The following is a 21,616-nucleotide window of genomic DNA, read 5'->3' as shown; positions in this document are numbered from 1 at the left end:
GAAAAGACTATATCGGTGTGTGAGACGGATCGCGAAGATTCTAGAAGCAGTCATTTGCAGAGAAGAGTGGCGGCTAGCGGACATAAGTCACTTGGGTTGTACGTGCCTGTTATAAGTACCAGTGGGCTCGAAGCGGGGAATAGTTTCTCGCAATTTCAAACATGACACCTGCATCAACAAACTCCACGCCACTAGATCACGTCATCCTCCCTACGCTGATGCCAATACAATGGGCGAGTTTGGATACGCTAGCAGACACACCGATTCGGTGTTTAAAGAATGGTTGGTTTTTGTCCTGGTGTACACGCTTGTTGTAGCACCGGGTCCCATATAACGGACGATAAACTTGCTGCGTTGGCTCTCACATTCAATGTGATGTTCAGCGCAACGTATAAATCCTAAGAAGTAATTTATGAATAGATATGAATAGAACAGCAGGGGCTCTGATGTGGCGTCAGGGTCCAGTCAAGCCTTGTCACGGCGAGGAACTGCTCACTATACAAGTACTAGTGTTACTGACGAGAGGCCGCTGTCCTCTCATCAAATAACCTGACAGCAAGCTTCAACGACGAGAGTGAGATTAAACAGGATGAAATCGATTGCGTCGAGATGAACATGGCCGTCTGATCCCTCGGTAATGAGATAGAGAATGGGGATATCATGGCGCTGTAGGTCCGAAATCATCGATTCCACACAGTGCGAAAGCCTCTCACAGGCAGTCATACGGCTACCACCGCCAAGGTAGACTGAGCCAATGAGAGAACGAACCAATGAGAGGTTGAGGCGGGGGCGCAGGAAAAAGAGAAAATATAGGGGCCCCAGGATGAACTTGGCCAGATTCGGCCGACGGTTGAGGTCGAATATGTTTGTCCTCACGAGCAACAATGTTTTCCAAGAACATAGGGTGTCGTGGCTTATTGGAAGCAGGTACTGGACTGTCCCATGGTGACCACAAGTACAAATGCGCAAATACCTAGATAGAATCAGATAGTACACTCAGGCTGGAATATGTCCAGGTCGATTAGAACCAGAGCCGCTGCCCAGGATTCGCCTTGGGTCAGTGAACTCGCCGAGCGTGCACGCAAAACGAACAGCAAAAATAGATTGTGTACATCGCGACTATCATCAGTGATGGCCGTGAGTACCTGCCTCCAGTTCGAAGCTGCCAGGACTGGACCACTATTCTTGTTTACCCACATGCCCTCGATCTCGAGGCACATGCAAGCGGAAATGAGGCGAGAACACGGCAAGATGCTCATAGCAAAGGTACACCTGAACGGTAAAGACAGAGAGAGGAATCCGTGTCACCGAAATGAACAAGCAGGAACAAAACAAACACGCACACCAAGCATGGTGACGGAACGCCGGTGGACTTTGCGTGGACGACGTTACTCCCGGCTCAGGCTGCCCTTGAATGAGACGTAGTCCAGTTCTTTACCGGCACACCCGTCTTGTTTGCGCAAAGTACGGAGATCGAGCTGACCAATCTCTGAGACCGACTAAAACCCAGGCCCCGAATTTAGGACGCACGAGCCTATCAGAATGTGCATAACGTACAGCTGTATGGAACAGACCGCGGTCACGGGGAAAGAGAGGAAAAAGGATAAACAAAACTCCAACCACAATATCATGGTGCATCATTGCGAATGCTAACCGCAAATACTCGGAGAATTCCCGTTCTACTTGGCGACGACATCAGCTCCATTAATACTGGCGAGACATGCTTAGTCTGTAGCCTGGGATATTCATGGCCTCGGAAAACTTGAGAGTGTCGACCATTGCATATTGTTGAGCGGCTCGCGGCCAATCGCATCCATGTCGTTCCCCAATCGGGCCCGAGATAAGATGGGATGTTTGACAAAGATCGTAGTGACCACAGGTCAAAAGCCCGTCTAAACGAGACGTCAGTCAGGGACAGGAGAGGAGCTAGGGGCAGGGCCACTATGATGAGCGATACAACGACGCACTGTAAGTAGCCCGTACTCTCCAGATTGCTGGTCATATCGTCGAAGTTTGCGGTGTGAATCCTCGACGGAACAAGCTACCGTATGTTCACACCCTAGACATGTACAGAGGGGACTCGTCGCTCATTCCTGAGGAAGATAGACTCAAGGTTCCACGATGCATCGACCATGAAAAACGTAGAGCCGACAGTACATCCATGGGGGTAGATAAGCATCGATGCAGACGTCACAGAGTCTGCCTCCTTTCACTAATGCAGGGCGAAATAGAGAGAGGCCGGTGGGTAAATCCAAAACGAAATGAACCCAGGAGGATTCGGAAGACGCACGCACCTTCAACGACGCAAAGACAGACCATATCCAGACGCCTATGGTCGCGAAGGGCGAGCCTGTGGCTGCTCTTCTTTGGTTCCCTGAAGAGTAGGTTGTTGCCGAAGACGAAATGGGGACGGCTGTGAGAACTAAAGAACAAAAATAATGAGCCGTAAGGAAGCCGGAAGACGTCCGCCATGGACTAGAAGACTAGAAAGCCCGGATAGCCTGGCGTAATTCATAGGACGCATCGACGTTAGCAAGCACTGCCCAACCAGCTAGTGGGCTTGAATGTACACACCATATGCCGTTCAGTCATGCATTTCCTCTGATGCGGAACCGCCGCCCCCGTCGACCAGGCGAGGATAAAGTGGCCACACCCTCGTCGGTCGAATTCATCCAAATTAGCGGTAGCAGTAACGGACACCGGCGGCAATCCGGCGGCGGACGAATAGAGACTCGAAACGGACAAGGGGCGGACGAGAGAGGACGGGGCAATGGTGACCGCGCCGTTATACCCCTTCAGAGACTATGACTCTGGCTCATCTTGGCTCAATGACCATCCGCTATATTCAGGGTCAGAGAACCTACGAACGTCCTACACAATACGGGAGCATGTAGGAGGCGGCTAGAAAAGAACGCGGTTGTAGCTCGATGTTGGGCGAGAGGTGCGGAGGGGGGAGGATGTGCCCGTGGGCCCTAGTACCTGCATATGGCCTGGCCTGAGCTACCCCTTTCAGCGAACCCGCTACTGGCGCCAAAGTCCACAGAGCATCAACCTCTGAGCTCGAGCTCCAAGAACACACGGGTAAAGATCAGGAAGATGGGACGTGAGACCTTCCGAGCTTCCATTCTCCGTCAGTATGCCGTCATAATACAACAGACCCTCACACCATCCCGCTGTCATCCGAGGCCATAAGAATATTGATGGGTGTCGAACGACCCCGTCTCGAACGTCAGCTGGAAGCTTTGAGTTGGGTGGCAACTGTGGCGGCAGGCACGAAACACACTGGGAAGGCTTTATTTGCAGTCTGAAGTCTGCAAGTCAATCGTGCACAAAGCGGTGGCACATTTGAGCACGGTTTAGCAACTAACATAGTGCAATGGGGGCAAGCTGCATAAAGTACAGGTACTACGATACATCACAATGAGCGTCCACAACGAGATAGAGAGTAAACGAAGAGAGCCCACATCAACCGTATCTTTCCTCGGGCCTCAGGGGCTCCGAGCCACTCCTTCCATCCAACAGCGTACACCCTCTGCCAATTCTTCCAAGACATCTTCTGGTTGTGAAGCTACGGTGAGCGGTTGCGATACGAAGGGCCAGAAGAGGCGGTGGCCATGACTGGAGGATGTCGAGGGAAGCAACGGTAATTTAGATGAGCTCAGCCGCGTTGACAGGCATCTCATCAATTTGCGTGGAATAGAACTGCTCTATATCCCGAAGGATACGGACGTCGTCCACGGTCACAAACTGTTAAACCAAACGTCCGTTCAGCGAGGGTTGACTGGAATAGATGGGCGGAAAGGACTTACGTTTATTGCAACGCCTTTGCGGCCGAAACGACCCGATCGACCAATACGATGGATATAGTTTTCACGATTTCTGAGGATAGGGGAAAGGGGTAGAGTGTGAGCTGTGGCACTAGGCGGAAAAGCAGTCAATAACATACGCAGGCAAGTCATAGTTGATCACGAGCGAGACCTGCTGGACATCGATTCCGCGGGCCCAGACATCGGTGGTGATGAGAACACGACTACAATACGAGGTGTGAGAAGAGACGAAAACGGAATAGAAGAACAAATAGAAGGGCGACATACGACGTGCCACCACGGAATTCTGCCATGATCGCGTCGCGTTCTTTTTGTGGCATCTCTCCGTGCATCGAAGAGACAGTAAAGTTGGCATTCCTCATCTTCTCTGTGAGCCAATCGACCTATTTAGTGGAAGCAATTAGTGGGTAAGATTAGCCGGGGGTATATAAATTGCCGTACCTTGCGCCGAGTGTTGCAGAAAATGACGGCTTGCGTGATGGTCAGGGTGTCGTACAGGTCACAAAGTGTGTCGAACTTCCAGTCCTCCTTCTCGACCGCAACGAAGAACTGCTTGATCCCTTCCAGCGTCAATTCGTCACGTTTGACCAAGATCCTGATCGGGTCTGTCATGAACTTGGTCGTCATCTCCAGAACATCGTACGGCAATGTCGCACTGAGAAGTACGACCTGAGTTGCTGGAGGGAGATATCGGTAGACGTCGTATATTTGATCCTTGAACCCCTTGTTCAATAGCTCGTCGGCTTCGTCCAACACCAGCATCTTAATGTTCCTTGTCCGCAGCGTCCTCCTCCTGATCATGTCAAACACTCTCCCCGGCGTACCCGAGACGATGTGTTGCCCGTACTCAAGCTTGCGGATATCCTCGCCGATAGAAGTGCCACCAATGCAGGCGTGGCATTGGACGTTCATGTAGTCGCCGAGAGCGAGCACGACAGACTGAATCTGTGTGGCGAGTTCGCGCGTGGGAGAGAGAACGAGTGCCTGCGTCTCGCGAACGGTAACGTCGATAGATTGGAGGATGGAGATCGAGAATGTTGCGGTCTTTCCTGTCCCAGATTGGGCTTGCGCAATCACGTCGCGCCCTTGGGTTATTGGCACTATAGCACGCTGCTGGATAGCTGATGGCTTTTCGAAGTCTGGCCACACATAAAGGTTAGTTAGTTGAGAGCAAACCAAGTGTTTCAAGAGATAGCTCAAAAGTGTGTTGTGGACGCACTGTATGCGTAGATTCCACGTAAGAGATCCTCCTTCAATCCCAGGTCGTCGAATGTTGGGACAACTGGGACCGCCTCGGAGGACTCGAATACAAGTTTCTATCCAGCACACAAGTTTTCAGTACAGAAAGTAAAAGAATCAATGAGACAAACGTACGTCGTCGCCAGCGTTGATTCCGGACATGGTGGAGGAGCAGAGCAGAAGAGCGGAGTTTGAAATCCCGCCTTTCCTCCTGCCATCACGCGCGCCGTCGAACAAGCGCCACGCTCGTCCACTCTGTGCTCGGCGACGACAAGCTTTACGTCTACGGCGCTCACGGCAACGGAACATGGACTCTATCTTCGAGGTGCACCGACAGACGCATGAAGAAACTGAACGCTTCGAACGCGCCCTCTACACAATTCTTTCTCGACCAACAAATGCTCACCAAACACGTCTTCAAAACGAACACAAAGCTTCCCAGATTCTTGACCGCGTATCAGCTCGAGTCACGGCATTAAACACGCTCTACGAGGACGAGGACACGCGTAAAGCTGAAGCGAGCTCGTTGAGCGCACCAAACCAGAACGGCATTGAGCTGTCGGAATTTTACTCTAGGTTGGCCAAAATTCAGGAACACCACAACAAGTATCCTGATGCTGGTGCAGATGGCTACGAACTCGAATTAGCTGCTCTTCTTGATGAGGGAGGCGCCGAAGACGCTGATGAGGACTATGTGGAGGAAGACCGTGAGTGACTGTGTTGTCTGTACGGCGGCTTTACTTATGTTGTTCGCCCTACGCCACATAGCGGTCGGCATGCTTTTCTCTGGAGAGGAAGCATATGGCAGATATCTCGATCTATACTCGAACCACACTGCCTACAACAACTTGAAGAACATTGGGCGACATCTACCGTACCTCCAATACCTTGACGTCCTCATGCTCTCTGAATCCGGTGTCGTTCACCGTGAATTATCGAAGGAGACAAGATTCACGAAGGACTACGAAGCGTATGTACATTTGTGTTCTAATACATTCGTACGCTTACCCTCCGCGAAGTTATATCCGTTCCCTCCATTCATATCTTACCTCTTTCCTGCGCCGGACACAACCTCTTGTCGATATCGAATCGCAACAAATGCAAACACAAGCTGACTTCGACGTCAAATGGGAAGCTGGGGAGATCGAGGGATGGGAGGAGACGAAACAACCAAAAGCGCAGGTAGACGCGAACGGAAACGGCTCAGAGGGTATCTGGTGTTCTGCATGTAAGTACCGTACCAATTATTCACCTCACACTTCATCCCGTCGCCATCACATTCAAACAACCCTTATCTTGTCACGAAGGTCAAAAGATGTACTCCAAGCAAACAGTATACGATGCCCACTTAACGTCCAAAAAGCACATCAAAGCGTCCCAGAAACAGTCCACCGCCGCACCACCACCCGCTAATCCCAACGGTCCACCATCGACTGCCACTTCGACGCCACATGCCTCCACCTCGAAGTCCAAAGATAAACACCGAGTGGCCGCGCTGCTCTCCTACCTCTGTACTACTCTTCTATCGACACTCCTTCCCGTCGTCAACGACACGAAATCGAACGTAGAGCGTCGATTCTCGCTCACCGCCCGTGAACGCGAGCAAGAACTACTTGAGCAGGAGAAGGCCGCTTCCCAGCCCAAGCAGGCTGCAGGCGGGGCGAATGGGAAGGGCGGTGCGGAAGGTGGCGAGGAGGAAGAGGAAGAAGAAGAGAGAATTTACAATCCGCTAAAGTTGCCGCTTGGATGGGACGGCAAGCCTATTCCCTATTGGCTGTACAAGTTGCATGGGTTGGGTGTGGAATACCGGTGTGAGATTTGTTCAGATCATGTATACATGGGACGGTAAGTCTATCCCGGTCTATCTTGGTCGAAATGCTCATACCGACAATACCTCCCTCCCTTCTTTCCTTCTTCACGCTACCCTTAGAAAAAACTTCGACCGCCACTTCCAAGAATCCCGACATGCCTTCGGGATGCGCGCGCTCGGGCTTCCGAATACAAAGCATTTCCACGAGATAACAAGAATCGAGGACGCCCTCTCACGTACGTTGCGTTTCTGTCTTCTCATATGACCCTTCCTACCTCACTTCGCCTTCCTTTCTGGTCATGGGCGTTGACTCATGAACGTTTCCTAACAGTCGCAGAGAAGCTAAAGCAAGAAGGGCGCCACGAGATCTTCGAGCAGGAGACGACCGAAGAACTCGAAGACGAAGAGGGCAACGTCTACAATCGCAAGACCTACGAGGATCTCAAGAAGCAGGGTCTCATCTGATGGATCTTCTGGGTCACTCTTCTCTCTTTACAGCTCCTTTTTTTGTGTGCGTCGAAGTACTTGGAAGGGTACACGGTATCCGACTCGGTGATTACGTCTCTTCGTAGCTTCTCTTCGTGGTATCTGTCTGTGGCACTTTCGCGCTATTCGCAGGTTGTCCATCCGCATATGCTTGTAATTTGGATCCTCGGACGCATTTGCTTTCTTCTTTCTTGTCCTTGTCCCAAGTATCTATTCCGAGCGATATCTGCTTTGCTTCGTTTCTGAATACTGAGCGAACAGCCTTCCAGCTCTGGGACAAACCAATCATACAAGGGTAACATAGGCGTACATCCAAACATCGCAGGCATTCCAACAGCAAGCAAGATACGTTATACACTACAAACGAAACTTTCCGTCCACTCTCAGCAATCAGTGCCCGGGCAAAACTTTCCGCCACCGAATCATCCACTCGAAGCCGCACCAGCCGCTCCGCCCGTGTTCGACCCTCTCGTCGGTGGAGGGGGCGGCGGAGGCTTCCTCTTCGACATCCCCGACGAGGGCTTGGTCTCTGCGGTGGCTTTATTTTCTATCGACGTAGTCGTAGCGGAAGGTGACGGTGATGGCACTGGTATCATGGGCGTAGGGAGCTGCAAGGCTTGATCGATGAGCTCTTCTACGGACGACGAGGGTGAAGCTGATAGCGGTGACTCGGTAGAAGACGAGTCGAAGGGATTGGTCGAGGCCGAGGTCGAGGAGCCGTTCGAATATGACAGCTTGAACTCGTCGGTCGGGGACAGCGAGATAGGCATCACCCCTCCTGGATGGTCTAGACGGACCAACAAACATAAACGTAAGCAAAACATTCTCGGGAGACCCAACATCGAGAACGAATGGGAGCGTGTGAGAAAGGTCAGCGACCCAATGCGAATATGGATTTGTTCGCAGATCCAAGGCAAGGTTACAACACAGAGGTCATGACACCCAAGAGATTGATAAGCAGGGAAAAAGGGACAACTGTAAAGGAAGAATGCCGAGGACCGACAAACGTGGTCGAAGAAGATTGAATGAAGAAGCAGCAGCTGTATAGCCGATAGGGTGAAGAACTCACCGGGCCCGTCCCACCACGCCTCGTCCTCGGAGCTAGGCGGGGGTACTAACACGTTGCAAGATTCAATGTCAGAACGAACTCAGCGACAAGGAACAACCGTTCAAGCAGGAACGAGCTGGAAAGGGGTCTTACACGTACAATCGTCTGGGCCTCCAGCAAGGCCAACGGACGGCAAAAACGCTAGTGCTGCCAGCTTCTCGTCCAGCTTCTCACCAGGTGCGGTGGCTGTCACGCTATCAAGGAGAAGTCGGGAGAGCTCTGCTTTCTTGAGTGGATCGATGACGTGGACTGTAGCTCGGAAGACAGCAAAGACTAGCAGATCGCGCGGGAATGATGAGCATAGTCAGCCGACCAAAAATGGAAGAGAAGAAAGTCTGGAGACAAACCTGGGCGGTGATCCGATCCTCGCAGGTCCGCCTTTGAGTATGCCGAGAGATCGAGCTGAGAACTGCGAAACAAAATCCTGTCTTTATTGACAGAGATGAACGAAAGCCATCAGAAAATGGAATAGAGAAGGTCTATGTCAGGGAAAGGGAAGAAGTGAAATGGGGTGGCGTTTGACAAACCTGTCCAAGCAGGTATCCGCATTTTCTCGCTCGTGTCGTAGTTATCCGTGCCCACATCATATCTGTACGTAGGGCGGAAAAGTATCGGGCCTTCTTGGTAGCCCTCGAAAGCCAGACGAGCATCCATCACTTGCTTCAACTATATGCGGGCTCAGATCAGCAAACGTAAATCTGGAATGACTGTGAGATATCCGAGGAACAAGGGGCCGATCATGTCTTTGGCTAAGACTGTTGACTCTCTGAATGATGATTGTGTTAAACATACCTGGTCAGCTGCAAGCAGCCCATCGTAATCATCTTCAAGAGCTAAAGATCGAACCAGTTCATTGTCCAGGTCGATCCGATAATTGGTGTCCGCCAGCCACACGACATTACTGTAAAATCGACGCCAGCACACACGCCACGCCACAATAAAACCCATAATCAGTATCATGAACACGAGTTCATTAAGCCAAAGTCCCTTAAAACACTATCTGCCGGCGGCAGAAGTACCGATTACTGGGTCGTTAAAAGCTCAGACCGCGGCGCACTAAAGATAGTGGGCGAGGATGTACTTAGACTGGCGGGGGTAAACATCCCAACCCGTGAGAGCAGAAGGGTATGTGTCGTGGGTCGAAAGTTCGAATGGAGTAATCCCGGCTAAACCAGGGAACTAAAGACTTACTCGTGGCTGTCGATGGTCTTTCCCTTCAAGAAATGTAGGCCATTGACGATGGTGTGGTAGTCTGCGTTGCGCTCCTCCACGTTTGAGTGACCAGCTGCGAGATGCGCGGTGAGGAAACAGAACGAGGTGTCGTGATATTCGAGTCGGACACCGACGGCTCCCTTGTTGCCCGACATGCCTCGAAGACCGGTCTGCGCGTGATTTTCGGAAGGGTCACGCTCGTAAGAGGAAGCCCGTGGACGAAGGAAGGATGGGCATGAAGGCTCACCTTCCTTGTGGTCGCTTCCACGTTCCGAATAACTTCGATCAAGACGCTCTTGACCACGATGATTAACGCCGTCCCTACAAGCTGGCGCGGAAAAAAATCAGAGTTGAGTGCATTTGACAGCGAACAGTAAGAGAAACACACCTGCTCGCTCCTGAGAATCACGTAGTCGCATTTCTTGTTCGGCCTCCGTGCCAGAGCATCTAATATTCTGGCCTCCCATAAACGCCTGAAACGCAAGATAGCAGAGCAGTCAGTGAGACGGTTGGGGACAGCGAATTGGCGAGGATGACGGAGATGACGGTGGGTAGGGACAGTGTATCAAGGCACGGAAAAGGTGAACAACCGTCATGAACAAAGAACGCCGTAGAGAAAAAAAAAGGCTGTCCGGGAAATGTGGGATAAGCTTTGTGAGGCTGTGGGCCAGAAATAGAATATCCTCGATTAGAATGTTCGTGCAAATGTGTATGTGAGGGACACGAATGAGAGAACAGGGAGAGGAGGAGTAAAAGTAGAAGACCAAAAAGGCACAGGAAGTGATGAGATCAACGGCCGTAACAAGTCCCCCCGGGTCGGGCGACGACGAAACGAAAAAGGCAAAATAAGGGTATGCACAACGAATTTCTAGGAAAACAAGGCGAAACACCTACTTTTTCTCAGGATCTGTTTGGACAATTTGTTGTGCCGTCAAAGGTACAATCTCCTGGAAACCTAACACGAACATATCTGGGCTGTGGAACGGATCGAGAAGGAAAGAAATTCAGCGATCCGAGGAGCAAGCAGACGATAAGCGACCCTCAAACAAGGAAGCTAAAGTGCACCGTGGCGTGCAGCACGAGAGAAGAGCGAAAGGCACTCACTCGGGAGCGTCTGCGTTCATGGCGCAACAGTGAAAGAAGATTAGCACGACAGGTCATCTCCGCTCGAGGTGTTCTGATAGCACTCACTAGGTCTGGGGTAAAGCCAAGGAAGGAGGGACTCCGAGGGCGGCCGGCCATTAAGATTCCAAGTGCCCACGAAGATAGTGCAATTCTTTGGCGAGGAATATTCTGGAAGCCTTTCACGACGATGTGACTTCAGTCCTTCTCTTCCCGCTTAGTCAAGATGTCTTCAGACGTACCGTTGTTCCAGAGCGGCTCGAACAGAATCATGGATAGGGTCAAAAATGGTGACTTGTCGTTGATTGCTCATATTACCCTAGCAATATCGTTGCCATATGGGACAATGTCGTGAACATCCTTCGGTCACACGAATGTCAAGAAGATATGGAACGCACGAGGAACATGTCGATAGCGACTTGTTTTCCCTTGTCTTGGAAATTGTTGATGTACGCCCTTGACACACTCTTCGTCGCATCCGACAGTACACCTGTCCAACCGTGTAATGAAGGGCAAAGTACGTCAATAAGACACAGGTCTCGGCTGATATGTTATGGCTCAGAGACTGACCGGCCAGTGTTCTCTTTCCACTTCTCGTATAGCTCGTATTGAGGGCGCCTGTACCTGCATAGATCCTCGACAACGCATCCCCATTCTCGGCCCACAGTTCCCGATGGTAAGACCATAACGATGTTGAGGATATCCACTCCGGCCGAACGTGACCAAGAAATACTTCTAGAGCAGCACGAGAGACGATGTCTTGGACGAAGTTAGTTCGATCTAGACTGCACAGAAGATAAGCGAGGGTCTGGATTAGCTCGAGAAGAGAGGACAACGCACCAGTCAAGACAGTTGGTGCGGAATACACCCTTTTGGCGTACGAGTACTTCATCGGTTCCGAGATCATACATCGTGAAGCTGAAATCTTCGATATTGTCAGCAATATGTTTTACACGCCTGTTGTCCAGACGTTAGTACCTGTGAATCATAAAGTAGGAGAAGAGCAACACACTTCACGCCCGTAATAACCGAGTCATGTCCACCGAGCCTGACCGCGTTGTGGAAATCAAAGTGCGTGATGACTATGGGAAGGCCTTTGGCGTTGTCCACATGCTTAGCATACGCTGTGGTCAGCGCTGCCTCGTTTTCTTTGGTTCCGAGCAAGTTTATGGCGTTGACTTCACCGTACTGCTCGATGAGGGTTGAGAAATGACGATCGAAGGCATGTTGCGAGGCCTGGGGCCTAGTTATTTGGATGCGTTGTCCGAACGTTTGTAGACCTTGCTGTTCCCAGAACACTGTGGACGTTGGGCGTGAGCGATAGGGAAGCGGTGTGGAGGAAGACTGGACGAGATACACATACACGGGACACTTCCACGGACTTGGACGTAGCTGTAACAATTCTGATCCGTGCTCAAGAGGGTCTCGGTCTGTGAAGGAAATCCGTCAGGAGAAGCTCAAAAGATCAAGCCTGTAGAGATTATCAGACCTCGACAAAGTTTGCAGTATTTCCATCATCGTCAACACCTCTAGTGTTGAACCGAGTACCCGCTCGTTTCCATCCTAATCGAGAGATGAGACACAAACTAGCAACCGTGGGCTTTCCATCTGTCGGTGGTGCAGGTAAGGCAAGATTGAAGACTCCGACGTATCCTTGAATGGCCAACAGCTAAACGGGAACGTCGTCAGGAACTGTTCCTCTCGAACGTCCACAGTAGGCGCTCGCCACATCAGAGCGCCACAATTGTGGCAAACAAGGGTGGGCGAAATAGAAACTTACCACAAACTGGCACCTGTCGAAGTCATCCCTCTCCCGCTCATCCAATCTATCTCTGAAGTCCAGCAAGCTCCTCACGATGTACTCGTTCCACACAAATCTCTCATCGAACAATCCCACTTCCCTTCTCGACCACTCATCTCTTGCCAGCCTTTCCTGCAACCGAGTACTCAAATCCCAGTGCTGGTTTCCCGATGCATAATAGAACGACCCACTCGATAGGATCTTCGTTAATGGCACGCAAGGATGTTCGAACACGGGCGGCGGTATGGGCGAGGAGTTCGTTGTGTTCTCGCGGTAGGACATGAGGTCTGGTTCAGAGCCCGAACCGGCGAAAGATGGAGACGGTAACGTATCGGCAGCAGCAGCGAGGTCGTCCCACATTGACGAGGTAAGACTGTAGAATGCTACTTCGTGTATTTTGGAGACGTTTTCTGGGGTGCGCGCCGAGGAACGAATATTCCCGATTTCTGAAGAGGCAGTGACCACGGCCACAAACAAGTCTTCACACAAACGCAGCCCATGAGTCCTCAAGCTCACAGAGAATTTATGATTAATAGACAGACCATTTCCGACGGAGATGAGTCCAAGGCATCCTTTGACCGATCGACTCGTCAGCCGCACAACACTGGTGATATCGACCTCGTCCTTTGGGAGGAATTCTACGATTGCTTGAGAAGGGTTGGCTTGTGACGCTCGGAAGACAAGAGCTCGTCTTGGGCGACCTACACTCTCTTCTTGAGAGCTCGTTATAAGATAGAGAGTGCGAGGACTCTCGCCCAAGTATAAATGCATAGGAACGAGATGGTAGTGGATGTGGGGTAAGTTGTGGAAGGGCTTCTTCAGCCACCCCCGTTCCTGTGATCGTGTGGCGCTTCAATTGTGGCCCAAGCAAGTTCGCGCCCATGCACATTGGTACTAAACAGAATGAGAACTATATTATGACTACAGGGAAGTCTGAGTGTAAAGTTGAGGGATGGTTATCCAAGAAATACTAGATACAGCGATCCCATATATCATCAGTCGCTTCCACCTCCTTCGTCTTCAGGCTGCCCCATCTCCACATCCGCCGTCTCGCCACCTACCCCTCCATCCAGACCCTTCTGTTTCTTCTTCTTCCTATGCCGCTTTTTCTTTTTCTTGGTGCTACCATCAGCAAAATCTCGGGTTTCTGGCGGAGGGCCAGTGAGGTTCAATACAGACGCAGACGAGGAGGCCGTTGGCGTGCTGGACAATGTGGCGGCAGGTTGTGCTTTGCTCGTCGGCATAGGTGCAGGGGCTGTTGGAGAATTGGAGAGCACGGGTGGTAGTGTAGTTGATGGTGGTACAGGCTCGCTTGGCTTGGACGGTTTTGGAGGCGATTTATGTGGGGATGCTATATATGATGATTCAATTTCTGGCTAAGGTGGAAAGCAATCAGAAGGCACAAACCTGATTTTTCAGCGTTGCGTGGGGAGACAGAACTCGTGACTGGGTGAGATGATTTGGTGGTAGCGGGAGCCACACTCCCAGGATTCTGCTCTTCGCCTCCAACTTCAGCAATACGATTCTTCTTCCGTTTCTTCTTCCTCTTCTTGCCCTCGCCAGTCCCATTGGCTTCTACGACGGTCCCTACTCTCCCCGAAGCTCTCCTATGGTTGCTATCGTCCTCATCCACGTCCATCTTGTCTTCTGCCGTCCCACTTTCGCTCTGACCCGCCCCAAACGAAGGTACCTCAAACAACGTCACCACGCCCTTGCCATCACGTTCCTTCGCCTTTCCAACACCCTCTTCCTCCCCATTAACCATTTGACCTCTCTCCCCTGCATTACCACCCTTCTTCTTCTTCTTCACTTTCCTCTCAAACGGATCCACCTTCGCCTTCTTCCGTATCGCACCCACTCGACTCTCTTCCTCGTCACTCTCCTCATCCTTCTTCCCACCTTTCGTAGTCCCATTCATGATTACTTCATGCGAATCTGCATCGTTATCTCTTCTTCGTTTCTTGCCCATGAGTTTGTTCTTGAGCTGACTAGTTTCTTTCCCGGAAGGTCCGGCGGAGTCGGGGACGGTCATACCCACACCCAACCTGTACGGACGGCACAGAGTGATTGAATGCACCATATGAAGTAACACAAACGTACGACCAATCAATCGAAATAATATTTTCCAATTGAAGGTAAATAAACGCACCTAGGCGGTCTCTTCATCATCTCCTCCAACTCCTTTTCTACATCCCTCTTCTTCCCAGAAGCAACGCTCCCACTCCCGCTCCCATTCACAGAACTAGAAGACGTCCCAGAAGCTTTCATCCAGCCAGAGACAATATCCTGAGCATATGCCATCGACATATCGATCTGAGCCTGTAGAGTCTCAGCGTCGATGTCCGAGTCTGAGTCGTTGTCCGCCATGGTAGTATACTCGATACGACAGAGATGCGTGAAGCAAGAAATTGGCTAGTTGAGCTGAGCTACGAAACTACGCGGGTAATTAAAAACAGAGGCTATGGAATACAAGTCGCAGGCCAGCCATAGACATCGGTGACCGAAGGCGGATTGAGGTAAGGACGAGGAGAAAAGACGAGAAAATCTCGGGAAAAGTCTGAACTTAGTTACCCGTTTTGGCGCCGAGTGCCACACGGAGATTGTGTGGCGTTCCCCATACCCACTTGCACTCGAGAAGATGCTATGCCATCGTTAAACTTGTCACACTCGGATTGTTAAGAGGAGTAAGTATTCTCTTCAGGCTCGACCGTGTGTGTACCCATAACTGGACGAGAGACAAGGCGATTTAAACACATACCTACAAGTGATTGATTGACCGACATACCACTCTATATCAGAGCTTCCACATTACAAGACAGTATATACACAGTTATCCCCCAACTCCCTCTCATGGATAGCGAATGCACAGTGCGAAGTCCCATATATCATCCAAATAACGTACAATACATACACCACTTCCTACCACAGCGCGCCGCAGCATATCATGCCAAGAAGTTGACGAGGGTCCACACTTGGAAAGGGCCAAAAGTCTGAGTCAATCTGAGTAAGAATAATATGAGAACTGCGCTATCATGTCGTCCTGACCGCCTCCGGCGCAGCGGGCGTCTGTTCTCCGAGCTCGACGGGTGGTTCGTCGATGAAGTCGGGCGCCTTGTTGATGTCTGCGAGGTAAGAGGTGCCTTCGTCCTCTTCCTCGAGTGCGAGGGCATCCAGCTCTGTGTCATAGAGGATCAATGAATTAGGTGACCGGATACACAGTTAAATAAGCAAAAAGACACGAGCTGCGTACCCGCTTCCAAGTCAGCTTCGTCGATTTCGTCTGGTACAGCGTACGACCGTCCTAATGTCTCTTGTATCTCGTTTGCCTGCTCGACAAGATCCTCGAGCTCAAATTGCATATTCTAAGGATCACAGTCATGATTGACGTCAAAGAAAGAAGTCCTGTCGAAAGAGAAGACAGAGCACAACGGACAATAAACGCACCTCGATCTTGTCGACGTCAATCTTCCCATACTGTTTCCTCAACTCTTTGTTCGCCGTCTTCATAGCGTCAACCGTAGCCATTGTGTTCCTCAGGTTCTCTGTGGCGAGCGCGGCGGATTCCATGTTGAATGTCTGTTGTGTGAGCTGGGCGAGCTGGTTCTCGTACATCTTCTTCTGCTGGAGAGTACGCATAGCCCGTTGTTGAATCGCAGCCTATCGCCGTGAAAGATATCGAAGCGAAGGTGACGGGGTGAAAGGAAATATATAGAGAATAAGAGCAATGTAGCCTATCAGCACAATGTGCAGTCCTAAGAACACAGCGACGAGACGCACCTTTCCCGGTCCATTCCTCAGCTTCGACATCTGTTCCTTATATCTCCCTAGCTCCCCATCCAACTTCTTGATCTTCACTTCTATAGAACCGACCCGAGCATCTGTCTTTCCAACATAAGATCATGAGGTCATAAGCAGCAGCACTTGCATCGAGACGCGCGAGAGTGCATTAGACTGACTGAGGCTATTGCATCCTGAAGCGAAGGTTTAGGCTTTTTGCTCGCTGAAGACCCAAAGATGCGGTTCATGGCAGGTTACGAGTGACGATGAATGATACAAAGCGAAAGGAGAAGAACTGAGCAGGGGAAGAATCAGCAGTGTGGCAGGTTGGTGTACTTAGGCAAGCTGTTCAAGCTCAAGTTGTGGCGGCGCGCGTCGACGCGTCCGGAGATAGCCGAAGATGGCGTTTCGCGACTTTTCCATCCATCCGTTCATATTCCTCGCCGTTTCCTCCACAAGTATCCTTCGATAGCTCAGTTGGAAGAGCGTGGGACTGTAATTGGTTCAAACTCCGCTAAAAAATCCCGAGGTCACTGGTTCGATCCCGGTTCGAAGGACTTTTTACGATATCCTATCGTTTTGTTTCGCCTCAAGAGACGTAGAAGAAGTGGCAGAAGCAAGGTGGAGGCCACGGAGCACGCGGACGGGCCAGAAACTCGCCCTCCGACGGACTGTCTGGACAGATAATTTCAGACAACTCGAGATTGTTCGACGGGCTCACATATGAGAATGTATTTTGTGGATGGAGTCGTCTTTGTTTACGGCGGAGGTCAGCAGAAGCTGCAGGAAGGTGTGGCGCTGTGTGGCGGCAGAGTTCCGAAAGAACGGTCGGAGAGTCAGAGGACATATAATTACCGGCCGCTCATCGCTTCCCAGAGATATTTGTATGCACTAACAGTTGGTAGACGGAGATTGGTATGTGCGTAGAAAATATTTTACATGTCGAGGAAAGTGCAAGTCACTTTGTCTGGAGGAACTTGAAGTTGTGGTGCATTTGTGGCGCGAAGGTGCGGACGGGATCGAACCAGCGACTTACTTCCTCCGTAAGCCAGGATCGAACCATCGACATAATAGTTTACTTTGAACCACGACAAATCATCATGATTATCTCTACGCCGGGATCGAACCTTTTACCATAGCGTTTCTCTTTAGTTTCGCTTCAGAGACGTGGACAAGTTGGGATCAGAGGACATATTATTACTGACCGTTCATCGCTTCCTAGAAACTTTGTACTATGCCCGAATAATTGGTAGACGAGGATTGGTATGCCGAAAATATTTGACGTACAAAGGCAAGCGCAAGTGTTTTTAACTGGAGGAACTTGAAGGTGTGGTGGATTTGCGGCGCGAAGTGGGGGACGGGATCGAACCAGCGACTTGTTTCCTCCAGTAAGCCGGGATCGAACCAACGACACAATTCGTCTAAAGATTCTCTCCGCGCCGGGATCGAACCAGCGGCATGATTCAACTTTAATTATCGTTGTGTCGGGATCGAACCAGCAGCAGGGTACCGTTCTGGGTTTCCTCTGATCCGGGATCGAACCAGCGACAGGGTTTATTCTGATTATTTCTACGCCGGGATCGAACCAACGACAAGATCCCCGTCCCCTAGGCCGGAATCAAAACCAGGATTGCGATACGAAGGCGGGTGAGGTCTCTGGAGCTTACATGTCTGAAGAACATTTCAAGTCACACTAACAAGAACTTTGCAGGGAAACCATGTATTCATTAGCATAGCCATAGGATGCATAAGTAGAACACGATACCCATCAACAACACGCTATCGATACAAAGTGAAAGCAGACAAAGATCGAGGAAAAGATACAACTCCCATATCCAGCGACAACGAACCGCATCAGCTCCCAATCGACTCCCAAAACAACCCCCGAAAGCCGTTGGTATAAGCGTGCGGGGCTTCATGTTATGCATTACGGCCCGCGTGTCAGATGTGAAAATTGCACCTCCTTCGAGCGACTACTCTCGACAAGAAGGGACGTGTAATGTTGGGGAAAAGGTAGGTCGTCTAGAAGAGACGGATGGGCTTGCCCATCGACGACTTGATGTGAAGGGACTTGACGTTCTGCCAGTTCTTCTTCAAGAGGGAGACGAGGAAGTTGATGCCTATTTCCGAAACAGAGTCGATCAGCAACATCGCTACATAGAGAAAAACATAGAGGGGTACGCACTCAACATGACGTTGCCCAAAACCTGGTCATCGGTCATCTGGACATGGCCGACGGCGACACCCAAGCAGAGAACCTTCTTCAACTGGAACTTGATGGTTGACTTAACCTCGATGAGCTTGTTGTTCAAGTCCTCGGCGTGCGACACGGGGGTGGGGAACTTGCCGGCTAAGGACGCGAAACGGTTAGAACCTTCAGTGAGAGTGCGCAGCGGACGTGAACTAACCCTTGGAGAGACCGGGACCGAGCAAACGGGGGATCTGCTTGATGAGAGCCTCAGAGGCAAGGAAAGCGTCGTACTTCTTGGCAAGCTTCTTGACGAGCTTCTTGTTCTTGTTGAGCCTGCGGTGCAAACCGTCAGACCGGAACATAAATTCAAGCTCGAGCGCAGAACTCACTTCTTCAAGTCATCAACGGACATGTACTCGAGTTCGATCTGCTTGGCACGATCGATGTCGGCGGCATCGGCGAGAATGCAGATGGACATGCGGGGACGGGGAACGTTGGGCAACCTGTACAGGTCAAACATTAGCTCACTTGTATAAGATGCGAGAGGCAATGAGACGCACTTGACGGTACCCGAGAAACGCTTGTCCCTCTGAGGGTCGTAGTTCTTGAGACCGATCTGGAGCTCGATGGTCTCAACGAAGTTACGCCTCTTTTCACCCTGGGCTTCAGCCAGGAGCTCCTTAACGCTGCCCCGCACACTTGCCACTGAGAGCTTGCTGCTACTCGTCACAACCGCGGATTATACATCAGAGTACACGCCGGAGTAGAATGATGATTTGAGTTAACATGAACTTCGATGGAGGCGATAGCAATGGTACGAACCTCATGCTGGATACTTTTTGGGAGGAAAGGGATTAGTACTGAGTACGGATTGTACGACGAGCGAAATGTTGCGGACGACCGTGGACGCGGCACAAAATTTAGAGTTTCGGCAAAGAGCGGGGCTGTATAGCGTGACATTGTCACACGCGCCACCTTGTTCCCCGCAGCCAAGTCTGGCGATGACCCACGCGGCCAAGCCTCCAAGAAACCAAGTTTAACTTGTCCACAGCTCTCCGGAATGACTCACTGAAATATCTAGACTGCGCCAATTCTATCGTCTGGCTGTATGCTCTCTGTTCATATGGTGCGCTCACGTCAGGCGCCACAGCGGCTTGGTGAGCTTCATCGAATGAAGAGCGCTTCACGAGAAGTGCACCGCACTGTTAGGCCCGTCTCGCAGTGACCGCAGAAGTGACCGTAGCTTGAAACGGAATCTTACCGTGCACTCTTTTGCTAGGCGTCCCAGCCAACATGTGTCGACGATTTTAGTTACCTACTGCAGAAGCCCCATTACTTGATCAGACCGCGGGCGCCAGCATAAACGCCTTCAGTTGGACGAGACGATGGGTATATATATCCTGAACTGACCTGACCATCTCATACCTTCACCAAGAGCCTGAATCCACTTGCCTGCACCTGTCTATTTCATCAACACGATGTCTTTCATCCTAGTATGTCAGCGAGTGCTATCCTCTACTTGTGTCGCCCTAACGCCTACTATACAGGTCACTGGCGCCTCTGGCTTTATTGCCTCTCATATCATCAACCAACTTGTCGCAGCGGGGCATAAAGTCCGCGGGTATGTGGTTCACCGAAACAGCGCTACCTGTCAGCAACATCACTGACAATGATTCAGAACCGTCCGATCAGCGAAGGCGGAGGCAGTGAAGTCGTCGTATTCATCCTACGGCGACAAGTTTGAAGTTGCCATTATAGACGATATCGCCTCATCAGACCTTACTGAGGCGTTCAAGGGTCAGTATGATACCGAGGCGCTCTTCTTTCACCAAGATCGTCCTCGCTGACGAACTGGATTGATCGACTTCGTACTCTGCAGATGTGAAGGCTCTGGTTCACGTCGCTTCAGGCATGGACCCTTCCGTTGGGAATGAAGTTATGCTCAAGGTATGCACATTACATAAATTCGCTTGCACTATTGCTAACGCAATGTTGATCCATAGACTGCGGTCACGAACCGTATTCTCGCGCAAGCTCTCGCCTCAAACGTGAAGAAGATCGTCGTCACTGCCAGTGTGTCCTCCGTCATCGACATACAATACAGCTGGTCGGACAAGATCTTTAGCGACAAAGGCGAGTACTGTCTCCCATTCGGGACCTCATACCAGTCATAATTTCTCAGGCTGAATATTTACTCGTCTCATGCATCAACTATGGCCACGACAATCCAGATTGGAACCCAATGACTCTCGAAGAGGCATCGAAGCCCGACGCGCCTGTCCACGTCGTATACATGGGCTCCAAGAAAGCCGCAGAAGAGGCCGCATGGAAGTTCGCGAAAGAACACCCCGATGTCGACCTCGCCACCGGTACGGGTCCCATCCATGTCTCGACATCACTCATTCTCGCAATCGCTCTAGTACTGATGAGACAACTTATTTACAGTAATCCCTCCCTACGTCTACGGCCCCGCCACGGACGCTCAATCCAAGCTTCTCAAGACCCCCGCCGCCGTTTCCAACAACTACATCTACGAACTCATCAAAGGCACTCCTGGTACTCCACGTCCCCTCCCAACTGCGCAGATGCTCCCTGGCCCTTGCTGCATCCACGTCTCCGATGTCGCGCGTGCTCACGTTCTCCTCTTGGACGCCCCTCCCTCTAAGGAGCCTGAGAGAGTCGTTTTGAACGGTGTCGATTTGGTCTGGAAAGACGCGGTGGAGTACTTGGGCAAGACCAGGCCTGAGTTGAAGGATAGGTTGTTTGTAGCTTCTGAGGAGCCGGCCGGCGAGGCATTGAAGTGGTATAAGTTAGATGGAAGTAGCGCGGAGAAGATCATCGGCATGAAGGAGTATATTGGTTGGGAGAAGATCGTTGATGAGACGATCGACGATATTTTGAAGCATGAGAAGGCGCTGGGTGCCACTGTGGCGTAAGTACACCACGAGGGTATCGAAGCGCGGATTCATGGCGCCTGGTTATTGCTATGCAGTACCCAATAGTGTACGATATACATAAATCATGCAACCCTACACCATGTCCT

At 51.0% G+C, this 21,616-nt stretch overlaps 6 protein-coding genes and 1 non-coding gene across 7 annotated transcripts; 2 read left to right on the top strand and 5 right to left on the bottom strand.

The window, feature by feature from the left end:
• Nucleotides 1–3,344: 3,344 nt before the first annotated feature.
• STEHIDRAFT_120185 (DEAD-domain-containing protein) lies at nucleotides 3,345–5,240 on the bottom strand. The gene is made up of 7 exons (XM_007302611.1): nucleotides 5,202–5,240; nucleotides 5,047–5,143; nucleotides 4,269–4,966; nucleotides 4,095–4,210; nucleotides 3,947–4,030; nucleotides 3,810–3,879; nucleotides 3,345–3,747 (listed from the first exon to the last, which is right to left on the bottom strand). The coding sequence occupies exons 1-7, from the start codon at nucleotides 5,226–5,228 to the stop codon at nucleotides 3,649–3,651; spliced, it is 1,191 nt and encodes a 396-aa protein (XP_007302673.1). The 5' UTR covers nucleotides 5,229–5,240; the 3' UTR covers nucleotides 3,345–3,648.
• A 56-nt stretch (nucleotides 5,241–5,296) lies between these two features.
• STEHIDRAFT_76602 (DNase I-like protein) lies at nucleotides 5,297–13,376 on the bottom strand (the record flags this gene model as incomplete). The annotated part of the gene is made up of 26 exons (XM_007302361.1): nucleotides 5,297–5,773; nucleotides 5,835–6,036; nucleotides 6,086–6,294; nucleotides 6,374–6,911; nucleotides 6,997–7,112; nucleotides 7,208–8,149; nucleotides 8,432–8,476; nucleotides 8,570–8,743; nucleotides 8,818–8,898; nucleotides 8,998–9,136; nucleotides 9,263–9,371; nucleotides 9,662–9,852; nucleotides 9,930–10,010; nucleotides 10,071–10,155; nucleotides 10,577–10,657; nucleotides 10,787–10,796; nucleotides 10,874–10,983; nucleotides 11,047–11,123; nucleotides 11,203–11,294; nucleotides 11,375–11,589; nucleotides 11,645–11,761; nucleotides 11,817–12,102; nucleotides 12,168–12,234; nucleotides 12,294–12,473; nucleotides 12,585–13,084; nucleotides 13,148–13,376. The coding sequence occupies 21 exons, from the start codon at nucleotides 13,374–13,376 to the stop codon at nucleotides 7,785–7,787; spliced, it is 3,234 nt and encodes a 1,077-aa protein (XP_007302423.1). The 3' UTR covers nucleotides 5,297–5,773; nucleotides 5,835–6,036; nucleotides 6,086–6,294; nucleotides 6,374–6,911; nucleotides 6,997–7,112; nucleotides 7,208–7,784.
• A 224-nt stretch (nucleotides 13,377–13,600) lies between these two features.
• STEHIDRAFT_167344 (uncharacterized protein) lies at nucleotides 13,601–15,114 on the bottom strand (the record flags this gene model as incomplete). The annotated part of the gene is made up of 3 exons (XM_007302610.1): nucleotides 14,755–15,114; nucleotides 14,013–14,650; nucleotides 13,601–13,956 (listed from the first exon to the last, which is right to left on the bottom strand). Exons 1-3 carry the CDS (start codon nucleotides 14,970–14,972, stop codon nucleotides 13,601–13,603), a joined length of 1,212 nt encoding a protein of 403 aa, XP_007302672.1. The 5' UTR covers nucleotides 14,973–15,114.
• A 255-nt stretch (nucleotides 15,115–15,369) lies between these two features.
• On the bottom strand, nucleotides 15,370–16,698 carry STEHIDRAFT_94797 (vacuolar protein sorting-associated protein 60). The gene is made up of 5 exons (XM_007302609.1): nucleotides 16,562–16,698; nucleotides 16,383–16,487; nucleotides 16,050–16,262; nucleotides 15,856–15,967; nucleotides 15,370–15,781 (listed from the first exon to the last, which is right to left on the bottom strand). Exons 1-5 carry the CDS (start codon nucleotides 16,628–16,630, stop codon nucleotides 15,636–15,638), a joined length of 645 nt encoding a protein of 214 aa, XP_007302671.1. The 5' UTR covers nucleotides 16,631–16,698; the 3' UTR covers nucleotides 15,370–15,635.
• Nucleotides 16,699–16,844: 146 nt separating this feature from the next.
• STEHIDRAFT_t124 lies at nucleotides 16,845–16,939 on the top strand. Its single transcript has one exon. It is a non-coding gene; the product is annotated as a tRNA-Tyr (tRNA).
• Nucleotides 16,940–18,404: 1,465 nt separating this feature from the next.
• STEHIDRAFT_129947 (60S ribosomal protein L10A) lies at nucleotides 18,405–19,741 on the bottom strand (the record flags this gene model as incomplete). The annotated part of the gene is made up of 6 exons (XM_007302608.1): nucleotides 18,405–18,502; nucleotides 18,568–18,732; nucleotides 18,791–18,906; nucleotides 18,963–19,076; nucleotides 19,134–19,292; nucleotides 19,710–19,741. The coding sequence occupies 6 exons, from the start codon at nucleotides 19,739–19,741 to the stop codon at nucleotides 18,405–18,407; spliced, it is 684 nt and encodes a 227-aa protein (XP_007302670.1).
• Nucleotides 19,742–20,051: 310 nt separating this feature from the next.
• STEHIDRAFT_129946 (NAD-P-binding protein) lies at nucleotides 20,052–21,509 on the top strand (the record flags this gene model as incomplete). Its single annotated transcript, XM_007302607.1, has 7 exons — nucleotides 20,052–20,066; nucleotides 20,121–20,194; nucleotides 20,252–20,370; nucleotides 20,453–20,520; nucleotides 20,577–20,706; nucleotides 20,805–20,942; nucleotides 21,019–21,509. 7 exons carry the CDS (start codon nucleotides 20,052–20,054, stop codon nucleotides 21,507–21,509), a joined length of 1,035 nt encoding a protein of 344 aa, XP_007302669.1.
• Between the last annotated feature and the right edge of the window lie 107 nt (nucleotides 21,510–21,616).

The sequence above is a fragment of the Stereum hirsutum genome (genome assembly GCF_000264905.1).
Source record: "Stereum hirsutum FP-91666 SS1 unplaced genomic scaffold STEHIscaffold_5, whole genome shotgun sequence".
Taxonomy (NCBI): Eukaryota; Fungi; Basidiomycota; class Agaricomycetes; order Russulales; family Stereaceae; genus Stereum; species Stereum hirsutum.
The sequence above is the reverse complement of the archived record's forward strand: the minus strand, read 5'-3'. Positions and strand labels throughout refer to the sequence as shown.

Coding starts and splice junctions, on each gene's coding strand:
- STEHIDRAFT_120185 (XM_007302611.1), bottom strand. CDS start 5,228: ATGTCCGGAATCAACGCTGGCGACGAC. Junction 4,031..4,094: donor GAATTCCGTGGTGGCACGTC/GTATGTCGCCCT, acceptor CTCGTATTGTAG/TCGTGTTCTCATCACCACCG. Junction 3,748..3,809: donor GCAAAGGCGTTGCAATAAAC/GTAAGTCCTTTC, acceptor TTGGTTTAACAG/TTTGTGACCGTGGACGACGT.
- STEHIDRAFT_94797 (XM_007302609.1), bottom strand. CDS start 16,630: ATGAACCGCATCTTTGGGTCTTCAGCGAGCAAAAAGCCTAAACCTTCG. Junction 16,488..16,561: donor TTCAGGATGCAATAGCCTCA/GTCAGTCTAATG, acceptor TATGTTGGAAAG/ACAGATGCTCGGGTCGGTTC. Junction 16,263..16,382: donor TGAGGAATGGACCGGGAAAG/GTGCGTCTCGTC, acceptor TCACGGCGATAG/GCTGCGATTCAACAACGGGC.